Below are 21,976 nucleotides of genomic sequence, written 5' to 3' on the forward strand. Positions count from 1 at the left end.
GGCTCCACCCATGTCACAAGGGCATTGCATTTCAGCAGCTGGTAATCAAGACTGCCCTAGTCACATTTCGAATGTTGGCAATTATGCCTACGGCACTGTGTCAGCGAAATAGATGTGCCAAATCACGGCCACACCCAGGTCCTTCTCACTCTCTGAGTATGCCCTGCCCCAGGCATCTTACAATAGCCCCCTCTTTCTATAATATCATGTCTCCTTTATACTGCAAGCAATTTATAGCCATTTAGCCACAGAACCCCTAAATCTCACTTTAAGAATAGATAGAAGCAAATCTCATCATTAAAATTACTGTACACACTTGAAAGCTAATGCGCCTGGCAAATTCCTATCTGCATCGAGTTTAATGAGTGGACTTTCATTAGTACATTAATTAATAATAAAAACAGCTCTGGTGTAAGTGTATGGTAAATTAAAACTTAATTGATCCTACAATAAAAAAAATTGATCTTATATTTGGGATACTGGTTAGGGCTAATAAAAAAACTTATGAATGTAAAAGGGGGTGTGGAGCTAGGACTGCATTGGGATGTGGGTCCCGCGGGCGGGCTTGCTGGTATTGCGAGAGGGGGCAGTCAGACACTGTACCTGCGGGTCCTGGTAATCCCGCAAGGCTGCCTTCGTGCTGCTCCCTCACAGTGTCTCTTTTCTTGCTCCGCCCACAAACACAGCAGAGTCACACGAGGAGACGTCACTTCCCGTGACTCCGCTGTGTTCCTGGGCGGCGCAAGAGAAGAGACGCTGTGAGGGAGCAACTCAAGGGCAGCCTTGCGGGACTGCGTGGGGAATCTGCAATTCAGGTAAGGAGGTGGGCGGGATTGACCACATTTGTGGCGGGAGCATGCGGGATTGACCACATTTGTGGCGGGAGCAGGCGGGATTGGGCACACATGTTGCGGGAGCGGGCAAGAGTGGAACACCCACATTGCGGGAGCGGGCAAGAGTGGAACACCCACATTGCGGGAGCGATTGGACAAAAAATCAGCGGAAGCGGGCTTAAAAAAACCTTTACAAAATACTACACATTACAAATTATTTCCTCACTAGTTTGGCTCTAAAGTGTATGTGCAAATCATACCCAAGATCTTCAGTATTTCATTTTTCAGTTGCAGTATTTGTAGAGATCTTAAGTGGCCATACAGGCAAACATTACTGAGTTGATTCCAACTTAATTCTCTAATCTTTTTTTCTTCAGCACCCTCCAAACAAATATGGTGAGCTAGGCACTAGGCAACTGCTTGATATGAAATCCTGCTCTGTGGGTCAGTGGCTTGAATAGAAAACGAATGTTGCCTCGCTCAGCTGCTCTAAAATATGGCACAATGCTAATTCAACCACAGGGGTTATCAACTGACAGGAATCCCACGTGATTAAGTTTAAACCATTAAGCATGACAGATTTCCTCCTGACTGCCATCACAGCTTCATCCCCTCCTTTAACCTCTGTGGTCAAGCATTGATTCTATTATATTTTAGGGCAACATTAGTTTTGGGACACTCTGCCACCAGGTAGGCACATTTCAATAATACTGGCTTCTGGGGGCTAAACATAGTTTACCTTCTCCCCAGTCTCTCCTGTCAGTATCTTCTCCGCAGCTGTACACTCTCTCATGGATGGTAGGACTCCCTTGCCCTACCATCTCTCCTATCCGAGAGATCAGAGGCCAGGTAGTGGCTGGAGATGAGTGAGTGATGGGGCAGATACGAGGCAGGAGGAGAGGGCAAGGGCACAGATAAGGCAAGGAGGAAAGTAAAGGCTGTTGAGAGATAACGAGTGAGATAAAGGCAGGGGGCACAGAGACGCATTTTTGGATAACAGACTTTGTTTCCAAATAAAATTTTAAAAAAAAAGCCCTCCAAACTGTAGCCTAACTGAAAGGGCAAGAACAAAATTTGTTCCCTGAAAATTAATGAGCCAAAAAAGAAGTTAAAAATGATTTTGGGCCTCATGCAAAAGTTTAGTCTGTAGGCCTGTGTATCTGCACAAGCATTGCCCTAACTTTTAAAGCTTCCAGCAATTCATTCTCACTTCTACCCTCATGTAATTTTTTGTTGGAGCAGGAAAGTTATCTTTGTAGAGAGGGATAGCAGGAAAGTTTGTGTATCTGAATGGTGGAGTGAGCAGGAGGTTTGTCATGAAAAGCTTGAAACAGGCTATTTAAAAGGCAAGTTCTGATTTTTAAAAGCTTGACAGAGCTGCGAATGTAATTAAAGAATTAGTCTTACTGTTCTAACTATCAGATACAAATATTGTTAAACTTAATTTAAAGGCAAGTAAATATTTTATTAAGGGTCTTCTTTAGACTGCATAGCAAGTATAGAAACAATGTTTATGTAGACATTTGTCTGTCACATTAATCTATTACCAGGATATAAAATGTGCAGACTTCACAGTATGTAATAGTGATTTACAAAAAAGCATATCACAGAAATATGCTTAAATAAAACAACTGACCACAAGTCTAGAAACAATTCCAGGCATGTTAATAAAATATTTTTCAAGTCATGAAATACAGGTTTTTTTTTAATCTTTGCTGAATAAAAAGGACAATTGAAAAATCCGTTAGCCTGGAAAACAAAACAAAACTAAACTAAATCAATACCAATGTTAGCGACTTGTCTAGAGATTATATAACATTACAGTCATTCTAAACCATACAGCCAGAATATAATCTCCATAAAATCACCAGCTTCGTGACAAACGGTTCTATTCAGATGTTCATTGAAAAACACTGGACGTTCTTCTTTAAGAGCAGTCGGTAGGACATTTTAAATAGAGAGGTAATCTTTTGCATAGCATTCTGCATCAGTGCCTCAATGAAACTTAGATCAACCTGAGCCACCGGACATTAATCGTATTTTTGCCGAATGATGTCCTAGTTCTTCAAGGATTTCCACATATGCTTGTTCTTTTGAGCGATGTGAAACTGCAGAAGCTTTCCATTCCTTTATCAGCATGTGGTTCAGACATGATCTGAGGCAGTCACCAGTTCAAACCACTGTCTGAGGGCATCACTAAGGGTTTCAGGAAGGGCATTCACATCTCTGAGGATAATGTAAAATGGGAAAGGAAACTGTTCCATGTAAGATATCATTTTTGGCATTCCTTTAGGCTCAGTAAAAATTGGCACCTTGATATCCAAGATTGAGTCCTAGAAAGTATAAAGGAGAACAAACAATAACCAACAGGGCGTAAACTGCAGTATAAAACTTTAGAAAATACAATTATATCACTTACATTTAACACAAATAGTGTGTGTTATGCTGAAAGCAAAACCAGTCCAGCAAAAGAGAGCGAGTATATTTTTGGATACAGCTAAATGAGGCTTTGCTACTGGTGTAAAATGGATAGAGGAATTATGAAGCCCTACATACAGGAAACAAAACTAACCACACTAACTCATCTGATAAATATTTCTAAAAACAGTATGTCAACAGTATGTCAAGTGAAATAGTTAAAGTCATTATTAAATGCCCATCTACATCCAGCAGACAAGCCAGAAGCTTGCTTTTTCCAGATAAATATTGTAGTGCTACCATCACGGTTAGGCATTTGCAAACAATGTTAACAACAATCACCTTTCTTGCCTCTATACCTACTTTATACATGGATTCCCTTTTAGGGCAAATGTCAGCTGTACTTCACAGCCTTTACACAAAGCCCTGGAAAGAGGTACAATAGATCCAGGGCCGGCCTGAAGACTTAATGCCGCCTGGGGCGAAGTTTAAAATGCCCCCCCCGCGCCTACGCGGGGGGGGGGGTGTCCGGCATTTTAAACTTCGCTGACGCCATTATTCCCCACCCCCGGTGGTACTTACCTTTAAAGAGTCCTGCCGGCGAGTCTCCCTGCTCTGCCACGGTGCCGGTTTGTAATGCTGAGCGCCGGACATTGACGCCACTTCCGGCGCTCATCATTACAAGCCGGCACCGAGACTGAACAGGGAGACTCGCCGCAGAGGAGAGAGAGAGGGGCGCCGAGCGGGTAAGCGAAAACTACTCGGCGCCCCTCTCTCCTCCGCTTCAAAACAAACAACCAAAAAAACCGCTTGGGGCGGCAAAGTGCCGCCCCTTCTAAAGTGCCGCCTGGGGCGATTGCCCCAGTCGGCTCCATTGTAGGGCCGGCCCTGAATAGATCGATCACCACTCATGGACAGCTGTTACGTCCTTAATGGGACTCATCAGAGTGAGGCTGGATACTGGCTTATTGCTTAAGGATTGGAGGTAGTAGGTGGTTCACACAAATAATAAAAACTACGGTGGGAAAAATTGTGATGGAAAACCTCTCCACTTAAGAATTAAGAAATAGCAGAGGCATTATTAAAGGCTCATCTACCACCACCAGACAAACCAGAAGTCTTGTAGTGCTACCACCACTGGATGGGAAATATAGATATGCATGCATGCCAATGCCGGTTTTATTTATAGCATATAAAAATATCCTTGTAGATACTTTTCAAATGTTAACATATGGAACACATGACTTCACAGTCCACATACACACAACTGTGTTCCCTGACTGACCTTGGAAGTAGGGTTATCCAGAATGATAAAAATGGTAAAGATTCTGGCATTGCGGACAGACTGCACAGCACTTGTAACGCGGTCTTTCCCCTCCACAAACAGTCCTCTTCCATCAGACACAATTATAAGCAACTGGGCGATTTCTGCAGGACAAAAAAAAAATCCTAAATTCAAGTTAAAGTGAAAATGCTTCAGTTTATTAAAACAACCTACTAGTCTCCCTTGAAGTAAAAAAAAACAAACACTCAAATCATCATATCTATATGGTTTTATCAATCCATGTTTTTAGAACTTTTGCAACCATTTATGACAATAAGGTTTCCATAAATGCATGTTCAAAAAGCCATTTCATACACTGAAAGTACTCACCAGGGCCACTGTTCTGGGACATCTGTTGCGCTGCAGTGAACATATGAACAGAGGACTCCAAAAACTGTACGGAAAGTAGAACCTGATTAGATGCTGGGTCCCATTTAGTAGATTTTAGAACAAAAGACTGAGTCAGGATCATCCTTAACCCTCTATCTTAATGATTAAGCATATTGACATTATGCATGCAGTAAATTATAGTGAATAACCAACACACAAATGAAGAACTTTTTGTGACTTATGTTCTTTGTAAATATTGTGACAGCATATAAATATGTACTGTAAGTAAATGCAACATATATCCTGCATTACCTGAGCAAGTAATGTTTTCTTCTGCTGAAACTTGCACAGGCTTAGAATCCTGGATCCAGACTGGTCACTGAACTGCTCATGGAAAGGGTGTAACAGTTTGACATTCTCACCAAAACTAAAACATAAATAGCAGGAAGAGGTTTTAATCCATCATGCTTTTACATAAAAAAAAAAAAAACCTAAAAAAAAAAAAAAAAAACTAAAAAAAAAAATCATTATTTTTGTACCTGTATACAGCAATCTGCCCAACTTCCAAGAGTGTTAATGCATTGCCAATCACAGCCAAAGACTCGTAAGCAAGCTTAAAAAAAAAAAAAAAAAAAATAAATCAAAAATAGGTTAGTGCCATGACAGAATATATCTTAGTAAGAGCCAGAAAAGCAATGTGTTACCTGTTTGGAGTGGTTATCAACCATACTTGAGGAATCATCTATAGCTAAACAGATCTGGTACTGGCGTTTACTGGGTTTCGTCCTCCTCAGCCAAATCTTATCTTTTCTAAATTGGCTCGCTATATATGGAATAACCTTGCGCATATTAAGACGCTTTCCTGACCTGAAATCACCCCTGTAGGTTAAAGACAAAAAACATTTCATCAAAATTATTGTGAATATAAATCATGTTGAAAAGTTCAGGAAACAATATTTGAATACACTCACACCAAAAAAAAAAATCCCCATAAGCATACACCTGTCAAACAGCATGAACCCAATTTCTACATAGAGTGCTAACACTATACAGATCACTTGGGGCCCTTCATAAAATAGTTTAGGATGATCAAGTTTGTTTTGTGTACATGAACCTTTACACTCAGATGGGTTTTATAGCTTAACATCTGAATATGTGTACATATAGAATGGTATTTTGCACTCCTACAGAGAATATACTTGTGGTAACTCACTTAAGCTTGGCTGCTTGTGTAGGTTCAAGTATAAGTCTCAACTGTTCACACAATTGTTGAGAAAGAGGACCTGTTAGGAGGACATATCGCTGCCACATCTCAGCTGCGGCCTTCTCCTAAAAATTGAAAACAAAAAGATATTGCATAAAAGGTGCAAGAACAAACACAGAATCATTGCCTATGAGTTCTGATACAATAATGCCCCTTCTCCAACTGAAAATCCCATCCCAAGGTATTTCAAACGCTGGTATTTGAAGTATTTCCATTGCACTAATTCTACCACCAGCCTTTGCCAAATGTTGTTGTGTCCATTCTTTTGTGCAGTTTTCCCCAAACATATTGAACTTCAGGTATGACTTCAGGTATGACTTAACACAGCACTCCAATGTGTTCAGCAACATCTCCTCCCGAGTACAGCGATACCTCCCATTTGGGTTTGTCAGGTAGTTTGGGGCACTAAAACATCACATTTGGGACATGTGCAAATCAGAATTTTCAACTCTCGTTTTTGACATCTGGTCTGCCTGCCCCCATGTCCAATTTGGGCCGACTCGTAAAAAAAAAATAATAAAAAACAAAAAAAAAAAATACATACATACATACATACATACACACACAAAAGATATGGTATGTAACACACTCACTTGACTGGAAACAAATGTAATATGCCCGGGTGCTAACAATCCAAAAAGTATATACAGCATACAAATAAAGTTAATGCAATCAGCAGGTCTTTTTATAAAGTTTTTTGGTTTAGTAAAGGTCCAACGTTTCAGCTCTCAATGAGCCTCTCAAGAACAATAAATGATACTATCTGTGGCCACACATACATATCTGTGGCCACACACTCATTTTACATTTTCTTGGAACTGGGCTTCACTGACCTATATGGTTGTCTGCAATAACTGCCTCAGGGTAAACTCTTACTTTTTATTTGATCGCTTCCTAAGCTCTTTTTTAAGCAGCCAGCCGCTGCCATATTGAATATGGCGAATGGGATCACACGGGGTCCCTGCAACTTTTTTTTGGTGTTCCTGGAGGCATTGCAGCAACAAAGCTTGAGATGCCAGGCACATCATTGGTCCTTAACAATTTTTTTCTTTGATGTGCCTGGCACGCTGTTGGTTTTTCAGGGGTTAATAAAACACATTTGGGCCAATAATTGTGGCTCACAAAGATGTGGATAAACATCCAACTACATGTTCAGCCACACAAAAGCTGGCTTCTATTGCTATAGAGGCACTAATTATTGACAAATTTACTTTCAAATTTACTGGACTAGCAATGTAAAACCACCTACCTCCTCTGCATTTCCAACAGGTTGCATGGTCCAGGCCTCCAGCTGTTTCTCTAGCTCTTGTCTAAGCTCCTCTGGGTTCTCTGGAACCTGCCAGTAACACAACGTAGATTACTAAAATACCTGAACTCCACAACAGTGAGCACTCCCCTTTTATATAACCATTACAAACCGTGCAGATTAAAGGCATTCCAAACCAAATTGTCAGGAATGAAATATTGTTTTAGAACACTTATTGTTGTGAAATGTGGTTTCTCAAGCTACCTGTATGACTGTCTCCTTTAGAAACTCTAGAGCAGTATGTATAGTAGAGTCTTTGTTTCTTTCTGCCTTGTCCTTTTCAGGATGCAGAGTGCTCTCCTCCGTGCTATCTCTTGCTTCTTCAGTTGTCACACCTTGGTTTTCCAGGTCAGTATTCTTGGGACCTACATTTACGTATGAGAAGTATAACATTTAACAGGTCTGTCAAATTGTAACAGTAACAGCCCTAATCATCATTCAGCAATTACAAGGACATGAAATCTCCAATCGCCTTGTTCCAATACATATTCATATATTCAAATACATTAATATTTTCTGCAATTCTTTGTTTCGAAGTATCAATATTAATTCATCGTTAACTGCTGAAACAATGTAAAAATTGTTAGCATCTTTTAAGCTGGAGAAAAAGTACTTTGTTGAGACAGTTGAGTTACCTTGGTTTTTGGAGGCACCGACTGTGATTTCCTCGGGCTTTAACTTATCTACATTGATTGTCTTAAGATCATCTTCTTCCTGTGGCTCTATGTCCATGTCTTCACCCCTGGATGGAGAGTTCTCAACTACCTCCTCATTGGAAGGCTGTGCTGTTTTCTCCTGATCTTTACTTGCCATATCTGTAGAGCATGAAATATATGGTTCAATGTCACACTGCTAAATAACAGCCCTCACCTGACAGCAAAGAATATAAACGTGCCCTGAAAGGTTTTAACAGACAGCTAAGTTGACATTAGTGAGTAAGCAACCTGTTTCATTAAAGCCATGGTCTCAGCAAAGCAAACAGACCTATACAGAACAGACACTATAAACTTCCTGTTTGTATATACCGTAAGTCTGGGCGTCATAAGACTCTGCCCCATCCTTTATGTGCTCGTAAGCATCTGCATCCTTTTCCACATGCTCTGGCTGTCTAGAACTGTCTGTCATGTCGCTGCTGGATTCCATTGTCCGTAGCCGCTTCTGGACCTGGTCACTGTAGTCTCCCATGGAACGCTCATCATCTGCCTGACCCGGCTTACGCTTGAAACTCTGGCAAAACAGTTGCTTTTTTGGTTATTGGGGAAAACATGTAAATACATGCATATATATATATATTCCTTTTTTAACAACACAAATAATACAATCAATTGGGCAATAAAAGGTGTTTTTTGTATTTTAGTTTCAATTGTGTTTTAACAGAAGCAGCAACCCTCTTAGAGGTGCTTTCAAATAGGGCTGCAACAACTAAATCGATAAAATCGATAATGAAAATTGTTGCCAAAGATGCCAAAATGCTCAGAAAGATACCCCTCGTCTTATAATTTGACCTCAAACAGAGGTCGGATAATACCACTAAGATCCAAATTCTCAGCAGCGCTAAAGGAGACCTGGATCCTTGTCTCTGGCAGCCGGTGGGCGATGCACGCTGACATCCTCCGCTGCTGCCGGCACTTCCGCCGGGGCTTCTATGATCGAGCACCAGCGTGACATGACCTCCCGGTGCTCCAGCATAGAAGCGCGGCGGAAGTACCGACCAGCAGCAGAGGAGGTTGTCTACGCACGTTGCGGACCGTTTGCCAGCTGCCAGAGAGTAGGATCCCCCGCAGCACTGCAGGGAACCTGGATGCTCCTCTCTGGCAGCCGGTTGGCATCTGTGAGATGTGCGCAGACAACCTCCACTACTGCCGGCACTTCCACTGGGGTGAGTCTATGATGGAGCACCGGCGTCACATGACCTTCTGGTGTTCAGTCATAGAAGCTCCAGCGAAAGTGCCGGCCAGCAGCAGAGGTTTAACCCCTTAAGGACAATAGGGGTTTTTACTCGTAGTATATTGCGGGACAATGGCTCTTTTAACGTTTTTCAGTGTTACTGTTTAGCTGTGATTTTCTTCTTTCTCATTTCGTGCTCCCACACATATTATATATTGTTTTTTTCAGGATAAACAGGGCTTTCTTTAGATACCATTCATTTTATCATATCAACTAATTTACTATAAAAAAAATGATAAAATATGGGGATTTTTTGTTAAAAAATTACTTTTTCTCACTTTTTAAACAGAAAACTTTTACTCATCTGCAAAAACTAATGAAAAAACCTGCTAAATAGATTCTACTATTTGTCCTGAGTTTAGAAATACCCAATTTTTTATGTTTTTTTTGCTTTTTTCTACACATTATGGGGCAATAAGTACAGGTAGCTTTTGCTATTTCAAAACCTTTTCTTCCAAATCTGGTCATTATTCCCCCCATGTGCCATTTCAGGTATCTTTGAAGCCGGCCAATGAAATTTACCCCATCAAATCATATATTTTTAAAAACTAGACACCCCAAGGTATTTCACATGCTGGTAATTTAACCCTTTCCATGCACTAATTTTACCACTACCCTTTGTGAAACTTTATGGTAGTACATTTTTTTGTATTTTTTTCACACACGTTGTACTTCAGGTATAAATTTATCGCTCCTGGTATATGTCCGTGTCACACAATATGTGTTCAGTAACATCTCCTGAGCGCAGCGATACCCCCATGCATGGGTTTGTAGGGTTATTTGGGAGGTAAAAGGCCGCCTTTGTGAGGTGTGTATTTTTTTGCCATTTACACATCTGCCCCATGTCCCATATTTGGGACATCTTTGAACCCGGCCAATTCAATTTACCCCATCAAATCATATATTTTTTAATACTAGACACCCTATGGGCATTTGTAATGCCAATATTTTAACTCTTTCCATGATGGAATTTTTGTAAAGATAAAAAATTTTAGGACTTGCTTATTAAAAACTTTTTTTTTTTTTGCTGACAGTGGGGATTTTTACATGTTACCATATTTTTAACATTTTTTTTTAAACATTTTTGACCATTTTTTAAATTTTTTTTTTTTTTTTTTTTTACACTAGTCACTCATTAGTGAGCTGGGCTCCATTGACCTTGCATGGTTGGATGCAGTACCTGCATTCAACCTGCAGGAGGAGCTCGAGAGTTCTCAAGAGGGTCTGGATAGACCCTCTGTGAACTCAAATCTCTTGTTAATGCCATCCTGTGAATGACGGCAACGTCATTCACAGGATGGCACTTGTGGTTGCTCCTCGGAGCAATCACAAGGCGATCGGGGGTCGGGGGGGTTGTGTTGCTACATGCCTCGATACTGAGGCATGTCAGCAACACAGTTTATGCTTAGGAAACGATTCCGATCGCTTCCTAAGCAGTTTTAGCCGGGCGCCGCCGCGATCTTTGATGATCGGTGCGGCGGCGGCCATTTTTCCTCCGGGGAGGGCTGCCGAGGGCTGCCCTCCCCGGATCCACGGTCAGCCTCACTTGTGAGGCTTCCGTGGATGCTGCAAAGCCGCCGATCGCGGCGAAAACGCCGCAATCGCGGCGATGCAGCTATTTAACGGCAGCCCGTACATGTACGGGCATTGTCGTTAACCCGTTGCACGGCAACCCCGTACATGTACGGGGATTGTCGTTAAGGGGTTAAGGAACGTTTGTGGATAGAATGCTCGCAAACAGCTCTGCTCTATGGTGCTCTAACCTTTTTTAAAGCCTGCTCTCAGACTTCACCATCAAGCAATAACATTGTTATCGTACGGAATACTTATGGAGTGGTTGAAGAAGGCTCAGCATCTCTGTTCCACCACAAATGACAACACTTATTTTAACACAATGATTTTATTGCCCTGTAATAGAAATACCTCTGAGCCCAACATTAAATTCAAAATTGGCAACTGAGCTTTCCCTTTGTGGCACCCACCCTTGAACCTTCATTGAAGGCATACTTCTTATTAACAAGGGGGTGATTGAACATCAAAGCAGGTACAGAACAGAAAACACATTACAATATTGCCAAAACTATTAACATGTTAACGATCACAGACCAGGGATGGTTAGCACCCCCAGTAGGTGCCTGAATCATGGGGATGCTGGATAGTGTCTTCTTCTAAGGGAGAAAAATAGCCTTTATTGGGAGAGAAATATCTGTGCCTTTCCTGATGCTCCTCCTTTCTACAATACCACAATGTTTTGTATAAATATACAAATGTGTAACAAATAAGGTTCTCTAAAATTGGGGCGAAAAATCGGTGGGGGAACCAAATAGAATTCTTGCCTAGAGGTGCATTTACTCTAGGACCCGACTCAGACAGTGAACAATGACCTAATCCTCAAAATTAAGTGAGACAAAACAACAGGCTACATGAATCTTCATATGTCTAAAAGGTCACTATATGTTCAATTTTGTATTCAGACACTATATTCGTAAACCGTGTTCTAGACATTTTTACTACTAACTTAATGAACTACTGCTATACTGCATACAAAATAACTTACCTGTGTGTTACGGACACTTTGCTTCTGTGATGCCAGGCGTGCCATTAGTTTGGATTCATGTCCTTCAGACTGGCTGGCATCTGCAGTTCCTGTGCCATGATCCTTAAATTTCCCAAAAAACACATTAATGGATATTTTCTAGACATACTCTCATTTTGAAAATCTACTCCAAGTGTTAGGTACATTTTTGTCTAAAATCAAATTCATGATTTGTTTCCATTGAATATTATATACAACACATACACTTTATTATTCTCTGGGTACCAGGGAAAGAACTGCATTACACAAAAGTAATCTGGACATGGTAACTTTGCATTATACAGCACAAACTTAACCCCTCTAGCATGGATAAAGCTCACAGCAGGTAAGATTCAGGAAGATATCCTACAAAAACTAGCTTTAGTAGCTGGTGGTTAAACATTTTAGAATCCCAAAGGTGTGATTATGTTCTACTTATTTGGATGTGCTGGGTAACCTTATGCAGAGGCTTTTTCTCACCTCTTTGGCCTGATCCTTTTCTGAAGCAGCTCCTGCAAGCTCAGCAGCAGTCTCGCTCTGTAAGTTATCTTCCGCAGTCTGTCCACATGCCTCATGTTCCATCCTCTGATCAGAGTCCGGTACTTCCTCATCTTTATGTGGCTCGACATCCTCTTCTTCCTGACAGTAGGAGTGTACACAAATCAGATAATATTCATCATTCCTAGTAACAAATGAGCATTCACATCCAAGTGACATATAGTAAATTTGTTACGTAATACTGGTAGCAGTAAGCTACATCATCATTCAATCTGTAATTGTATCATCTGTAACTACTATGGTTATGGTATTTGGAAATTCAGAACACAGAAGTTTATTACCTGAGGAATGACGCCCCGGTCTAAAGGGAGATGCTTTTCTTCATTTTCTTCTATGGACTGTTTTTCCTCATCCTTTGTTGCCTCCTCCGTGTTTTGTCCTTCCTCATCCATTGCAGGTTCCTCCTGGTTCTCTCCTTCTTGCCCACTTTCCTCTTCCCCTACAACCTTGTCCTCACTAGCATCTTTTTCAGGTTCATCAGATTCCTTTTCGTCCTCAGGTTTGCCCTCAGTATCTTCCTGCTCCTTGGCTTGTGTGTCCTCCCCATCACCCATATCCATTGGCTTTTCATCAATGTCAAAAGGATTTTTTTCTTTAGAAAGAAAATAAGCATTAGAAGAATCAAAAAACGCATAAGCAGTTTGCTAGAGCTCTACAGTTTAAGAAGTATGTTAAAATAGAGTAGGATTGTATTTAGATCCAGAAAGAAGGTTAAGTCATTTTAATAAAGTTTAGTTACGCTAAAAGCTGCATTGCACAGTTCTCTTTATTATGTTGTTAGGGATATTGAGACAAAATAGGCTAAGAAAAATAAGAGCTTCCATTTTTTCACATATAATAACAAACAAATAAAGCTTAGGAAGCATTTTCTAATGCTATGTTAACAGCTTATTAGTTCTTGCTTTTGTGTCACATGAAAAAGCATTCTGTGAAAAACACATGAACGTCAATCTTATTGACCCCAATCTTTTTTTTTTTATTTTGTAAGTGAAATTTAACACAGTAGGTGGAAGAGCAAAAAGAAGAACCTATATGATTCATACCTTCACTTTCCTCTCCTTCTTTCTCGTCTCCACTGTTTTTATCCTCATCGTTTTCCAGATTGAGGTCATCAGGAAGATCCAGAGCTTCTGGCTCTTGCTGTGCTTCCTGTTTCCCATGATAAGGATCAACCTCATTCTCATCATATTCACGCTGCAAGTATAAAATTATTAAATTATTATATTTTTACAATTAATCATTAGTGAACATAAAGGCCACTGGATGTTCATGACTGCAAACAAAATTATTACAACCAAGAAACAGATTTTAACTGTATAAGCAAAGAAGGTTATGGTATTGTACTTTTGCACAGTACCTTATTTATGGATCCATACATATACATTTTATATACATAGAAATACGGTGTAGACATTGTTTACGTTGTAAATGGCCATTGCAGATAGAAACAGATGATTTTAATGGCATAGCTCCTGTGTTCCAATCGCACTTAGATAATCCAAGTTTAGGTTTAAAAGGTTAATTGATCATTAGCAATTACTTTTTGAGCTTTTGCAATTATGTTATCACAGCTACAAATTTTCTTTGTTTTACATGAACTAAGTGACCCCAAACTTTACAACGGTACTATATATACACAATTCAATTCTGTTCAGAGGAGAACATGCTCCTAGATGTATACTCAATGGGAATCTGAAAACTACATAACACAATGTTATTTAACACCCAGACATACTTCATCCAGCTGCTCATGGATTTTCTCCTTGCTGTTGCCATCATCAGGCTGCTCGCCATCTTTTTCATCTTTAAATTGATCTTTTTTATCTTCTTTGTTTTTGTTCCCTGTGTCTAGATTGTCATCTTTAGCAACAAGCTCAGAATCACCCTTATGTAAAGGAAAAAAATATATAAACAAATGTATATGAAACACATACCGGCATGCAGACCATATCTATACTATCATTTAAATACACATTTGAATGCCACATGAAGTCCACTTTTGCTATGGTCTTACGGTATCCATTCCTGGTCCAGTTTCTTCAGCCTTATCACTTCCATCCTCTTCGTTATCATCATCGTCGTCATCATCATCATCTCCCCACAATCGTTCATCTAGTTTATCAGCTTCTGCATCTCCAAGATCCCCCATCTGTTTATCCAGATCTTCCTCATCACTGTTAGATTTCTCATCGTCCTCCTCTGTAAAGCCAAGTCAACATACAAAATGATTTGTAAGACTGCGATTGTTAAATTAAAAACTTTATTAATGCATTGATTTGGATTAGTACAATGTTTATTTGCTGGATTATCATACCTTTCTTCTCCAGCTCTCCATCATGTAACTTCCCATCAAAATCATCTGACATTTCAATGGCGTTATCTTCCTCTTTCACATCTGGCTTGGAGTCTGGATCCTCTTTATCTTTGTCCTCACCTTTCTTCAATGTGTCCTCCACCTTAACACAAAGTATTTAGGACATTCACATTTAAAAAGCTTTACCAATCAGCTCAGTAAATACTCCAAATAAAAAGTTACAGAAACCAGGTACTGAAACATACCCAATACTAAAAACAAGGATGCAACTCTAAAAAACTGATAATCACCATCAGGATGAAACCTACACAAGACTAAGTGGTGCCCATATACTGGAGGCATGACGAAAATTAAAGCAAAGGAGTGTTTTAATTCATTAGACAGTGTAAGGTTCAAGGTCAGAGAGTGTCTAACGCAAGATGGGATGAGCTGGCACGGTCTCGGTACAGGAAAAGCTTTGCACTGCTACAAAAGCACAGACCTCCACTGTTTTTCACCTCTCAAGGCTGGTCAGGGCAGAACAAAGGAAAGTGGGGCAACAGTGCCTGAAAAAAGGGACTCTCCTGCGATATGAAGTAACGTACAATAGTGAAGCAGGTTCACCATAGATGGAAGCAGCACAAAGCGTATTCACTAAAGCAGAAGTTTGCAGAAAGGATTATGGTTTTAACTCATCGACTTCACTGTACATAATGAATATCCAACCACAGCGAGCTTCTGATGCAAGAAGAGCTTGTCTGGTCCTGTATAACATGTTGAACCAGTGAGCGCCCTCACTCATATTGCTACACAAACGTGCCAGTGTGGAGCTTTCATAATGGATAATGAGAGAGTCAAAACTGCAACTCGCCTGCAAACCCCCTTTGATGAATATATCCCAGTTACATGGACACTTGTAGGAACCATTGAAATTGCTACATTCACACATCACCCAAGAGACTTTGCATGAACTATACTGCTACACAGGACAAGCCATTTCTGATGTGTGCCAGTGCACGCTTTCCATCTGAATGGCTAAATGTATACTAACCAATGTTTGTGGCTTAGTAGATTAAAAAAGACAAACCAATGCAAGATAGATGCGGAACATGTAAAATAAAAATGAAGCCATTACAGGATACATTAATTGCAGACGTGTTATTAAAACAGATAAAAATAAACTCATACCTGGTCTTCATTCTCAATTTTATCGCTGACATCCTTATTCCCTTCTCCTTCACCTATGCCTCCTCCCTCATAATCATGAAACTCTGTTGCTCCCTCAGCTGCTTGTTCTTCAATCAGTTCCTTGGGCACACAGAATCCCTGGAAAGATGATTGTGGAGAAAAATAAGCTCAGGCTTATGCTTTTCACTTGGGGACCAGAATACTCACATTATCCAGTAGGAAAAAACATAAGATTCATCACCTCACAGCTTAATTACGCTTTAGCTTTTTGGTATGTGATTCTCAAGCAAGATGATTGGGTTTCCTCAGTCCCAGCATGGCTTACCTTCTGAGCTAGCTCAGTAAATAGACGAGTCAAGACAGAGAGCAGTTTCCCTGTACTCCTATGCGCTGCCAGGGATACGGTGAGATAAAACAAGATGAGATCTGAATAGATGGAGAGCATTGGCCAAAGGCGGGCGAGTAAGCCACAGCACTGGTTGAAATTCTACAAATGGGGAGGGGGAAAAGGTTACTTGAGCACAATAAAATAGTATGTTTGAGACAATCACAATCCGTGCAAAAGACACACAACAGCATATTAACATAAGGAAAGTCATGCGAACCGTGTGCTTGTCTTTTATGCAGTCTTCTCCATATGTTTTCAGCCTCCCCAAGAGCTCAGAGACAGTAGATATTATATTTGTTACATTCAGACACTTCAGATCACTGCAAACATCTTCAGTCAGCAATTTGGTAATGAGGCCTGGATGGAGAATTTCTTCTTCACATTCCTCCCCTAAAGAAAAACAAACATATAGACAGGGATGGCCATGTTTCATAAATGCAGCACTCTATCACGGTTGCAGTAAGTGCACAAATTCTAATTTTAATGCGTTTTCAGATGGAAATAAAGCGCAACATTTTAGACAAGTTCTCTCTGTGTATTGCGTGTTCTCCAGAAATGTGAAATTACCTTTAAGAAAATATTAAGCAATATGGTCTCCTTACCGCTATCCCCTGTCTTTGTCTCCCCTACACTCTTCTTCTCTGCTAGGTTCTGAATGGCACACAGAACGGTCTTGATGGTTGATTCCACCTGCTCTGAAAAATCTTTCACATAGTCTTCGTCCGACTCTTGTTTTCCTTTTGATCAAACAAAACAGACATGGTTGAATGACTATCATTTCCTATTTAAGGTGTTGCTATATAATGTATTTGCAAATACTAAGCCGATTCTCGTCCTTAGTAAACATCTCGCAATCAGCAACACAAGAACATAAATGCACAAGCATTTATGTGGATGTGCGTCTTACTTTTTGCCCTGCCAATGGCCTGCAGACGAGATCTCCATAAGGTGAATTCTCTTATGGCAGTTCGGACTTCTTCTCGGATGTAATGGATACTCTTCAGGAATGTCATGTGTTGTGCTGCCTCTTTCACATCTGTGTTCAGAAGAACAAACAGAGACTCCACTTCCCGCAAGTCCATGGCAATGTGCTGCATTGTGTCCAGTGCAGAGGAACATGTTTCAAAGTCTTTCCTGTTTTGGTAAATGACAAATTCAAAATTGGATGGTTTTTAATAATGTAATGATCTAATAAACATTGATGTTAAATATGTTAGTCCTTTACAGATTTTCAAACCACTACAATAAGTATCAATGCAGGAGAGACATTTATAAGGAGGCTCCTGTTAATTTAATTTTTTCAATAAAAAAAAAAAAACAAAAAAAAAAACCTCATTCTCATCAAATAAAGTTGCATTGCCAGGCTCATTGCTATTAATACATGCCATGTGTTATCTATGAACATAGACATAAATACAGAACATGTCTTAGAGAACTCACTCACCATGAATAGTACAATGTTTCACGAGACTTCTGGCGGATGTTGTCAACAGTAGCTTTTGTGGCTTTTATCTCTGTTAACATCTTGGTGATCGAGGTGTTCAGCTGCTCCCAGTTCTTATCTGATCGATGCATGGTGCATGCTGGCGGCAGCCATTCTGCAGCTACAGGAGATGGGAAATTCAGCTCAGCTGCCCATTTTGGACTTTCTGCTTCCACTCCAGCATGTTGCTGCATATTTAACGCTGAGGTCCCTCTTAAGGGACAACATTCCAGAAACCAAGAAAACTGCTCAAGCACTACAGCGCATTGCATGGAAAGATGCTGAAGCCTGTCAACCCACTGCTGGGTAGCATCTTGTGGTGGAAATACAATCTTGTAGTCGTTGTTCACATTTAGACGAGAGCCGATTTCTTGCATGCAGCTCAACAGGTTCCTGGGACAGAGCAAAACAAAACCAAATACTGTCTGTTTAACTTATGTCCACCAGTATTCACTTCATTTTTTTTATAGGATTGCGGTGTAATACATACATTTACCAACAATGGACTGTTTTAACTCTAATAATGAAGAGCAACAATATTTAAGTTTAGATATAAGTATACAAGATCATCATATTCATGTTACTTTTAAGAACCAAACAAAGATCAGCAAGTTGAGGGTTATGAACTACTGGTAACTGCACTGAGTTTTGATATACCTTATAATGATCCACTGTTCAGTAACATTAGTGAGGGAACTCCTCTGCTTCATTAGGACTTTCAGAAGGTGCCCCGTGAATCCTTTACATCTTTCAATGGTTCCCAGCCCAAGTTCCTGATGAGAAAAACGAATAAGGTTCTGGCTGAGGATTGTACCATGGTCATAAACACAAGTATTACCACTACCTATTTTTTCAGGAATTATGTGGAATAACGTCTGGGTATTCCAACCAGAAGCATAGTTAAGGTAAAACATTATGTCATATTTCTGCAAAAAATGGAGATTGTGCTGGAATGGGAGGGGGATTAAGGCAGCACCTGTTAGAAAAATGCTTATGTTATCATAAATATTATTGCTGACAAAGACAGTAGAAAATGTCTAGTCTATGATATATCTACTAAGAAGCGTAACCTGCTTAAAAAGTAACCAATCAGAATGATGCATGCTATTAGAAGCAGATAAGAAGTATAAGAAGTTATATAAACCATGTAATCCAAATACGTAATTAGACAACGCTTCGACTTTTGTGTGTTGTGTGCCTTGTCTCGATTATGCGCATAATCTAAATAAAGAAAAAACTTTTTCTGAGGAAAATTCGACCATTAATTCAACCAACAGCACCCATTATTATTGCTCTGCTAATTCCTACAATGATATCCTATAGATTCCATTGTCTGCAATCAATAGCAGTCATGTTATTAGCAAACATTTGCCAATTTGTAAATTACCCAAGCCACAAAGTGCAAGCTACAGTGCAGGGTACCTCACCTTAGCAGGAGTAGCAAAGGTCATCTCCAGCTTTGAGTTGCGAGCTAGACACCTGTAGAAATATTTCTGACACCCTTCCCAAGTCACAGAGATCTCAGACAATAACCTGAAATAAATAACCATTTCAATCCACATCACATCACATCACAAAAACATATAAGTCAAAACCACAACTTGTTCAAGTAAATAAAATCACATACACAGAATTAGTCTCAGAGATGCTGTTTGAGATAGCCAGAGCACTGTGCAGGTCAAGGGGATGGAGGCAAAGCATGTCCTGCAGATGTTTAGTACGTATCCATGCCAGTCCCTTCCGATAGGACAACCCTAGAAAGAAATCAGAAGAAAGGTGGCTACCACTGCAAAGTGTATAGGATAAAATGTTATCAAATATCACATGGCTACTTTATTCTAAATGGACTACAAGCTTCAAAGAAGTTGTTTAGTGGTACAAAATGATCTCCTCTGACTAAGAGGTTACTAACAATGATTTAGTTGCTGCCCATCTTCCCAAACAGAAACTGGGAATTTAAAATACAATTACCTGATTTTGTAAGCATTTTGAAAAGCTCTGCCAAAGCCCTCTGTTTCTGCATAAGAATATGTTTGGCCTCTGATTTCTGCTTCTCCTTTTCAGCTGACAAGTCTACAGTCAGCTTCTGCAGCTCCTGCACAGAATCTATGATGCCATCTGTAATATAGACAAGAAGAGGGGGCAATATCACAGCAGAGCTCTATGGCACTATTCCTTTGTATTAGTTTTTTTTTTCTCCTGTTGTTTAATGCAGTGGTGAGTTGGTTTCAGGCAATAGAGAGTTATATTATAATTAAACAACGTACAAGAGAAATTTATATGAATGTGTATACACACACACACACACGTCATATACACTACCGTTCAAAAGTTTGGAGTGTGTATCTTTGTTATTGATGTGTGCGTCATTATAACGTATATAACAATCCACCTGTCCTGCACTGAGGCTCCAGATCAAATCAAACCTCCCAAGTGCTTTCTCTGCCAACAATACAACAGTCCAGAGAGAGTGCACTTACAGGTCTTGTATCATTAGATTAATCGAAAATGATTTCATTCACTGGAAAAGTGTATACAAGAATTTATGATTAACCTATAAATACCAGATGATATAAGACCTGTGTGAGTGCACTTGTTTTGTGGACTGTGTTAATAGCCATGGGTCACTAAGTCACTTCTCAGAATCTTTAGCATGGCCCTCTGTGCAATCAGGCTCAGGAACATTGATTTGTGGCAAAGAGTGTGTGGTGTTTATTTACACATGAAAAACATCAAAAATAAAGCCTAGCTCCTTTGGTGCCCTTTCCAACACTCTGCTGGCCCCACAAAACATCCACTAACAGTCAGTCACTGGCTCCAGAAAACTTCCCCAGACAGCCACACTTGGTTGAGGGATTCTTCTTCCAAAAAATGTAAATGTCAATTTCCTGCATCTGTTCCAGGCTTCATCAAAATACAGTTGAAGCATTGGCGTGTCCTACTCGCCAAAGGCTTCACCCCAGGGACCCGTACACAGGATCTGTACAGAACATCTTCCTGGGGAAGTTGTGGGCTAGCGTCTCATATCCTCCCCACTCAGCTCAGAACCACAGGCCTAAGCAACCACAGCCCTAAGCAGCTCTGTCCCTCTTAGCCTGGCATCAGGGGTTTTTTCTTTCCACACAGCTTTCCAGACATAAGCAACCATTGCCTTGTACATACCTTTAGTCTGTAGAAATCATTACTTCCCTTTCCTCTGCATGCTTCAGTAATCCTATGTAAGTACTCACCTCCAGTGCTATATGCAGGGGTCTATTTACACCCCAGATTACACATGTAAAGTATTTGGATTGATTTAGATGAGAGCACTTTCGTGTCACTGATTGGCTGCTTTAGCTGTCAATCAATTACAGGAATATTCCTGTTGATTTAATGAAAAGTACTATCCTACCACTGGTTGACTGCTTAAGCAAGGGAAGTCTTTTTTTGTGAGGCCATCGGTGACAGTAAACTTTGCAAATAGGCCAAACGGCCTAATTCAGCTCATCGCCAAAACTTATTTGTATTTTGGCTTGTTCAGGGGAGCCTCATGTCTAATCTACCCCAGGAATGCACACCTTTCCACTATGGTTGGAAAGCTATTCAACTTTCCCTACAAGTATGAACACTAAATTTACATTACATACCTGTAAATTTATTGAGATTTTCAAATGAATTGGGCATTGTACTTTTCTTTATGAACGTAGCACACAGTTTCTTCATTCGTTTGGTTAACTTTGGAAGTCGACACTGAAGAGACTCTGCTGAATATATTTCTTGTCCAGAAGTCAGCTGTTAAAAGACAATGTGACATGTTAACACTGACAAGCAAGTGGTACATCTGAATGGTCTCAAACTCTACGTACATGAAATACTGACAACTCTCAAGCAAAGTTATCAAGCTGGTTCCACATATCAGTCATGTATGCGGACCAATTGTACACAAGTTAACAGTAAATAGTTGATGTTACATATTTCATTCTTACAGTATCATATTTGCAGTATTTGAAGGACGGTCTTAAACATTAAAGGTTAAAGAAATGTTTACATCCTGTTTCCCCCAAAAAGACACAAGCCTCTTTTTCAAACC

At 40.1% G+C, this 21,976-nt stretch overlaps 1 protein-coding gene across 1 annotated transcript in view; it reads right to left on the bottom strand.

The window, feature by feature from the left end:
* Positions 1 to 2,277: 2,277 nt before the first annotated feature.
* The window catches only part of MDN1 (midasin AAA ATPase 1), a 59,949-nt gene continuing 40,250 nt past the window's right edge, over positions 2,278 to 21,976 (bottom strand). The window contains exons 73-101 of the mRNA XM_053458546.1: positions 21,534 to 21,678; positions 19,879 to 20,025; positions 19,535 to 19,661; positions 19,335 to 19,440; positions 18,565 to 18,680; positions 17,869 to 18,300; positions 17,332 to 17,558; positions 17,027 to 17,161; positions 16,642 to 16,814; positions 16,362 to 16,523; positions 16,037 to 16,174; positions 14,870 to 15,011; positions 14,570 to 14,754; positions 14,291 to 14,440; positions 13,599 to 13,749; positions 12,837 to 13,147; positions 12,478 to 12,636; positions 11,980 to 12,081; positions 8,501 to 8,702; positions 8,111 to 8,290; positions 7,680 to 7,840; positions 7,419 to 7,505; positions 6,119 to 6,234; positions 5,610 to 5,784; positions 5,445 to 5,518; positions 5,218 to 5,332; positions 4,906 to 4,969; positions 4,537 to 4,679; positions 2,278 to 3,166 (exon numbers count right to left, since the gene is read on the bottom strand). Of these exons, the coding sequence (XP_053314521.1) occupies positions 2,978 to 3,166; positions 4,537 to 4,679; positions 4,906 to 4,969; positions 5,218 to 5,332; positions 5,445 to 5,518; positions 5,610 to 5,784; positions 6,119 to 6,234; positions 7,419 to 7,505; positions 7,680 to 7,840; positions 8,111 to 8,290; positions 8,501 to 8,702; positions 11,980 to 12,081; positions 12,478 to 12,636; positions 12,837 to 13,147; positions 13,599 to 13,749; positions 14,291 to 14,440; positions 14,570 to 14,754; positions 14,870 to 15,011; positions 16,037 to 16,174; positions 16,362 to 16,523; positions 16,642 to 16,814; positions 17,027 to 17,161; positions 17,332 to 17,558; positions 17,869 to 18,300; positions 18,565 to 18,680; positions 19,335 to 19,440; positions 19,535 to 19,661; positions 19,879 to 20,025; positions 21,534 to 21,678 (4,614 nt within the window). The 3' untranslated portion in view covers positions 2,278 to 2,977. The remainder of the gene's footprint in view (positions 3,167 to 4,536; positions 4,680 to 4,905; positions 4,970 to 5,217; positions 5,333 to 5,444; positions 5,519 to 5,609; positions 5,785 to 6,118; positions 6,235 to 7,418; positions 7,506 to 7,679; positions 7,841 to 8,110; positions 8,291 to 8,500; positions 8,703 to 11,979; positions 12,082 to 12,477; positions 12,637 to 12,836; positions 13,148 to 13,598; positions 13,750 to 14,290; positions 14,441 to 14,569; positions 14,755 to 14,869; positions 15,012 to 16,036; positions 16,175 to 16,361; positions 16,524 to 16,641; positions 16,815 to 17,026; positions 17,162 to 17,331; positions 17,559 to 17,868; positions 18,301 to 18,564; positions 18,681 to 19,334; positions 19,441 to 19,534; positions 19,662 to 19,878; positions 20,026 to 21,533; positions 21,679 to 21,976) is intronic.

Source organism: Spea bombifrons, chromosome 3 (assembly GCF_027358695.1).
Source record: "Spea bombifrons isolate aSpeBom1 chromosome 3, aSpeBom1.2.pri, whole genome shotgun sequence".
Taxonomy (NCBI): Eukaryota; Metazoa; Chordata; class Amphibia; order Anura; family Pelobatidae; genus Spea; species Spea bombifrons.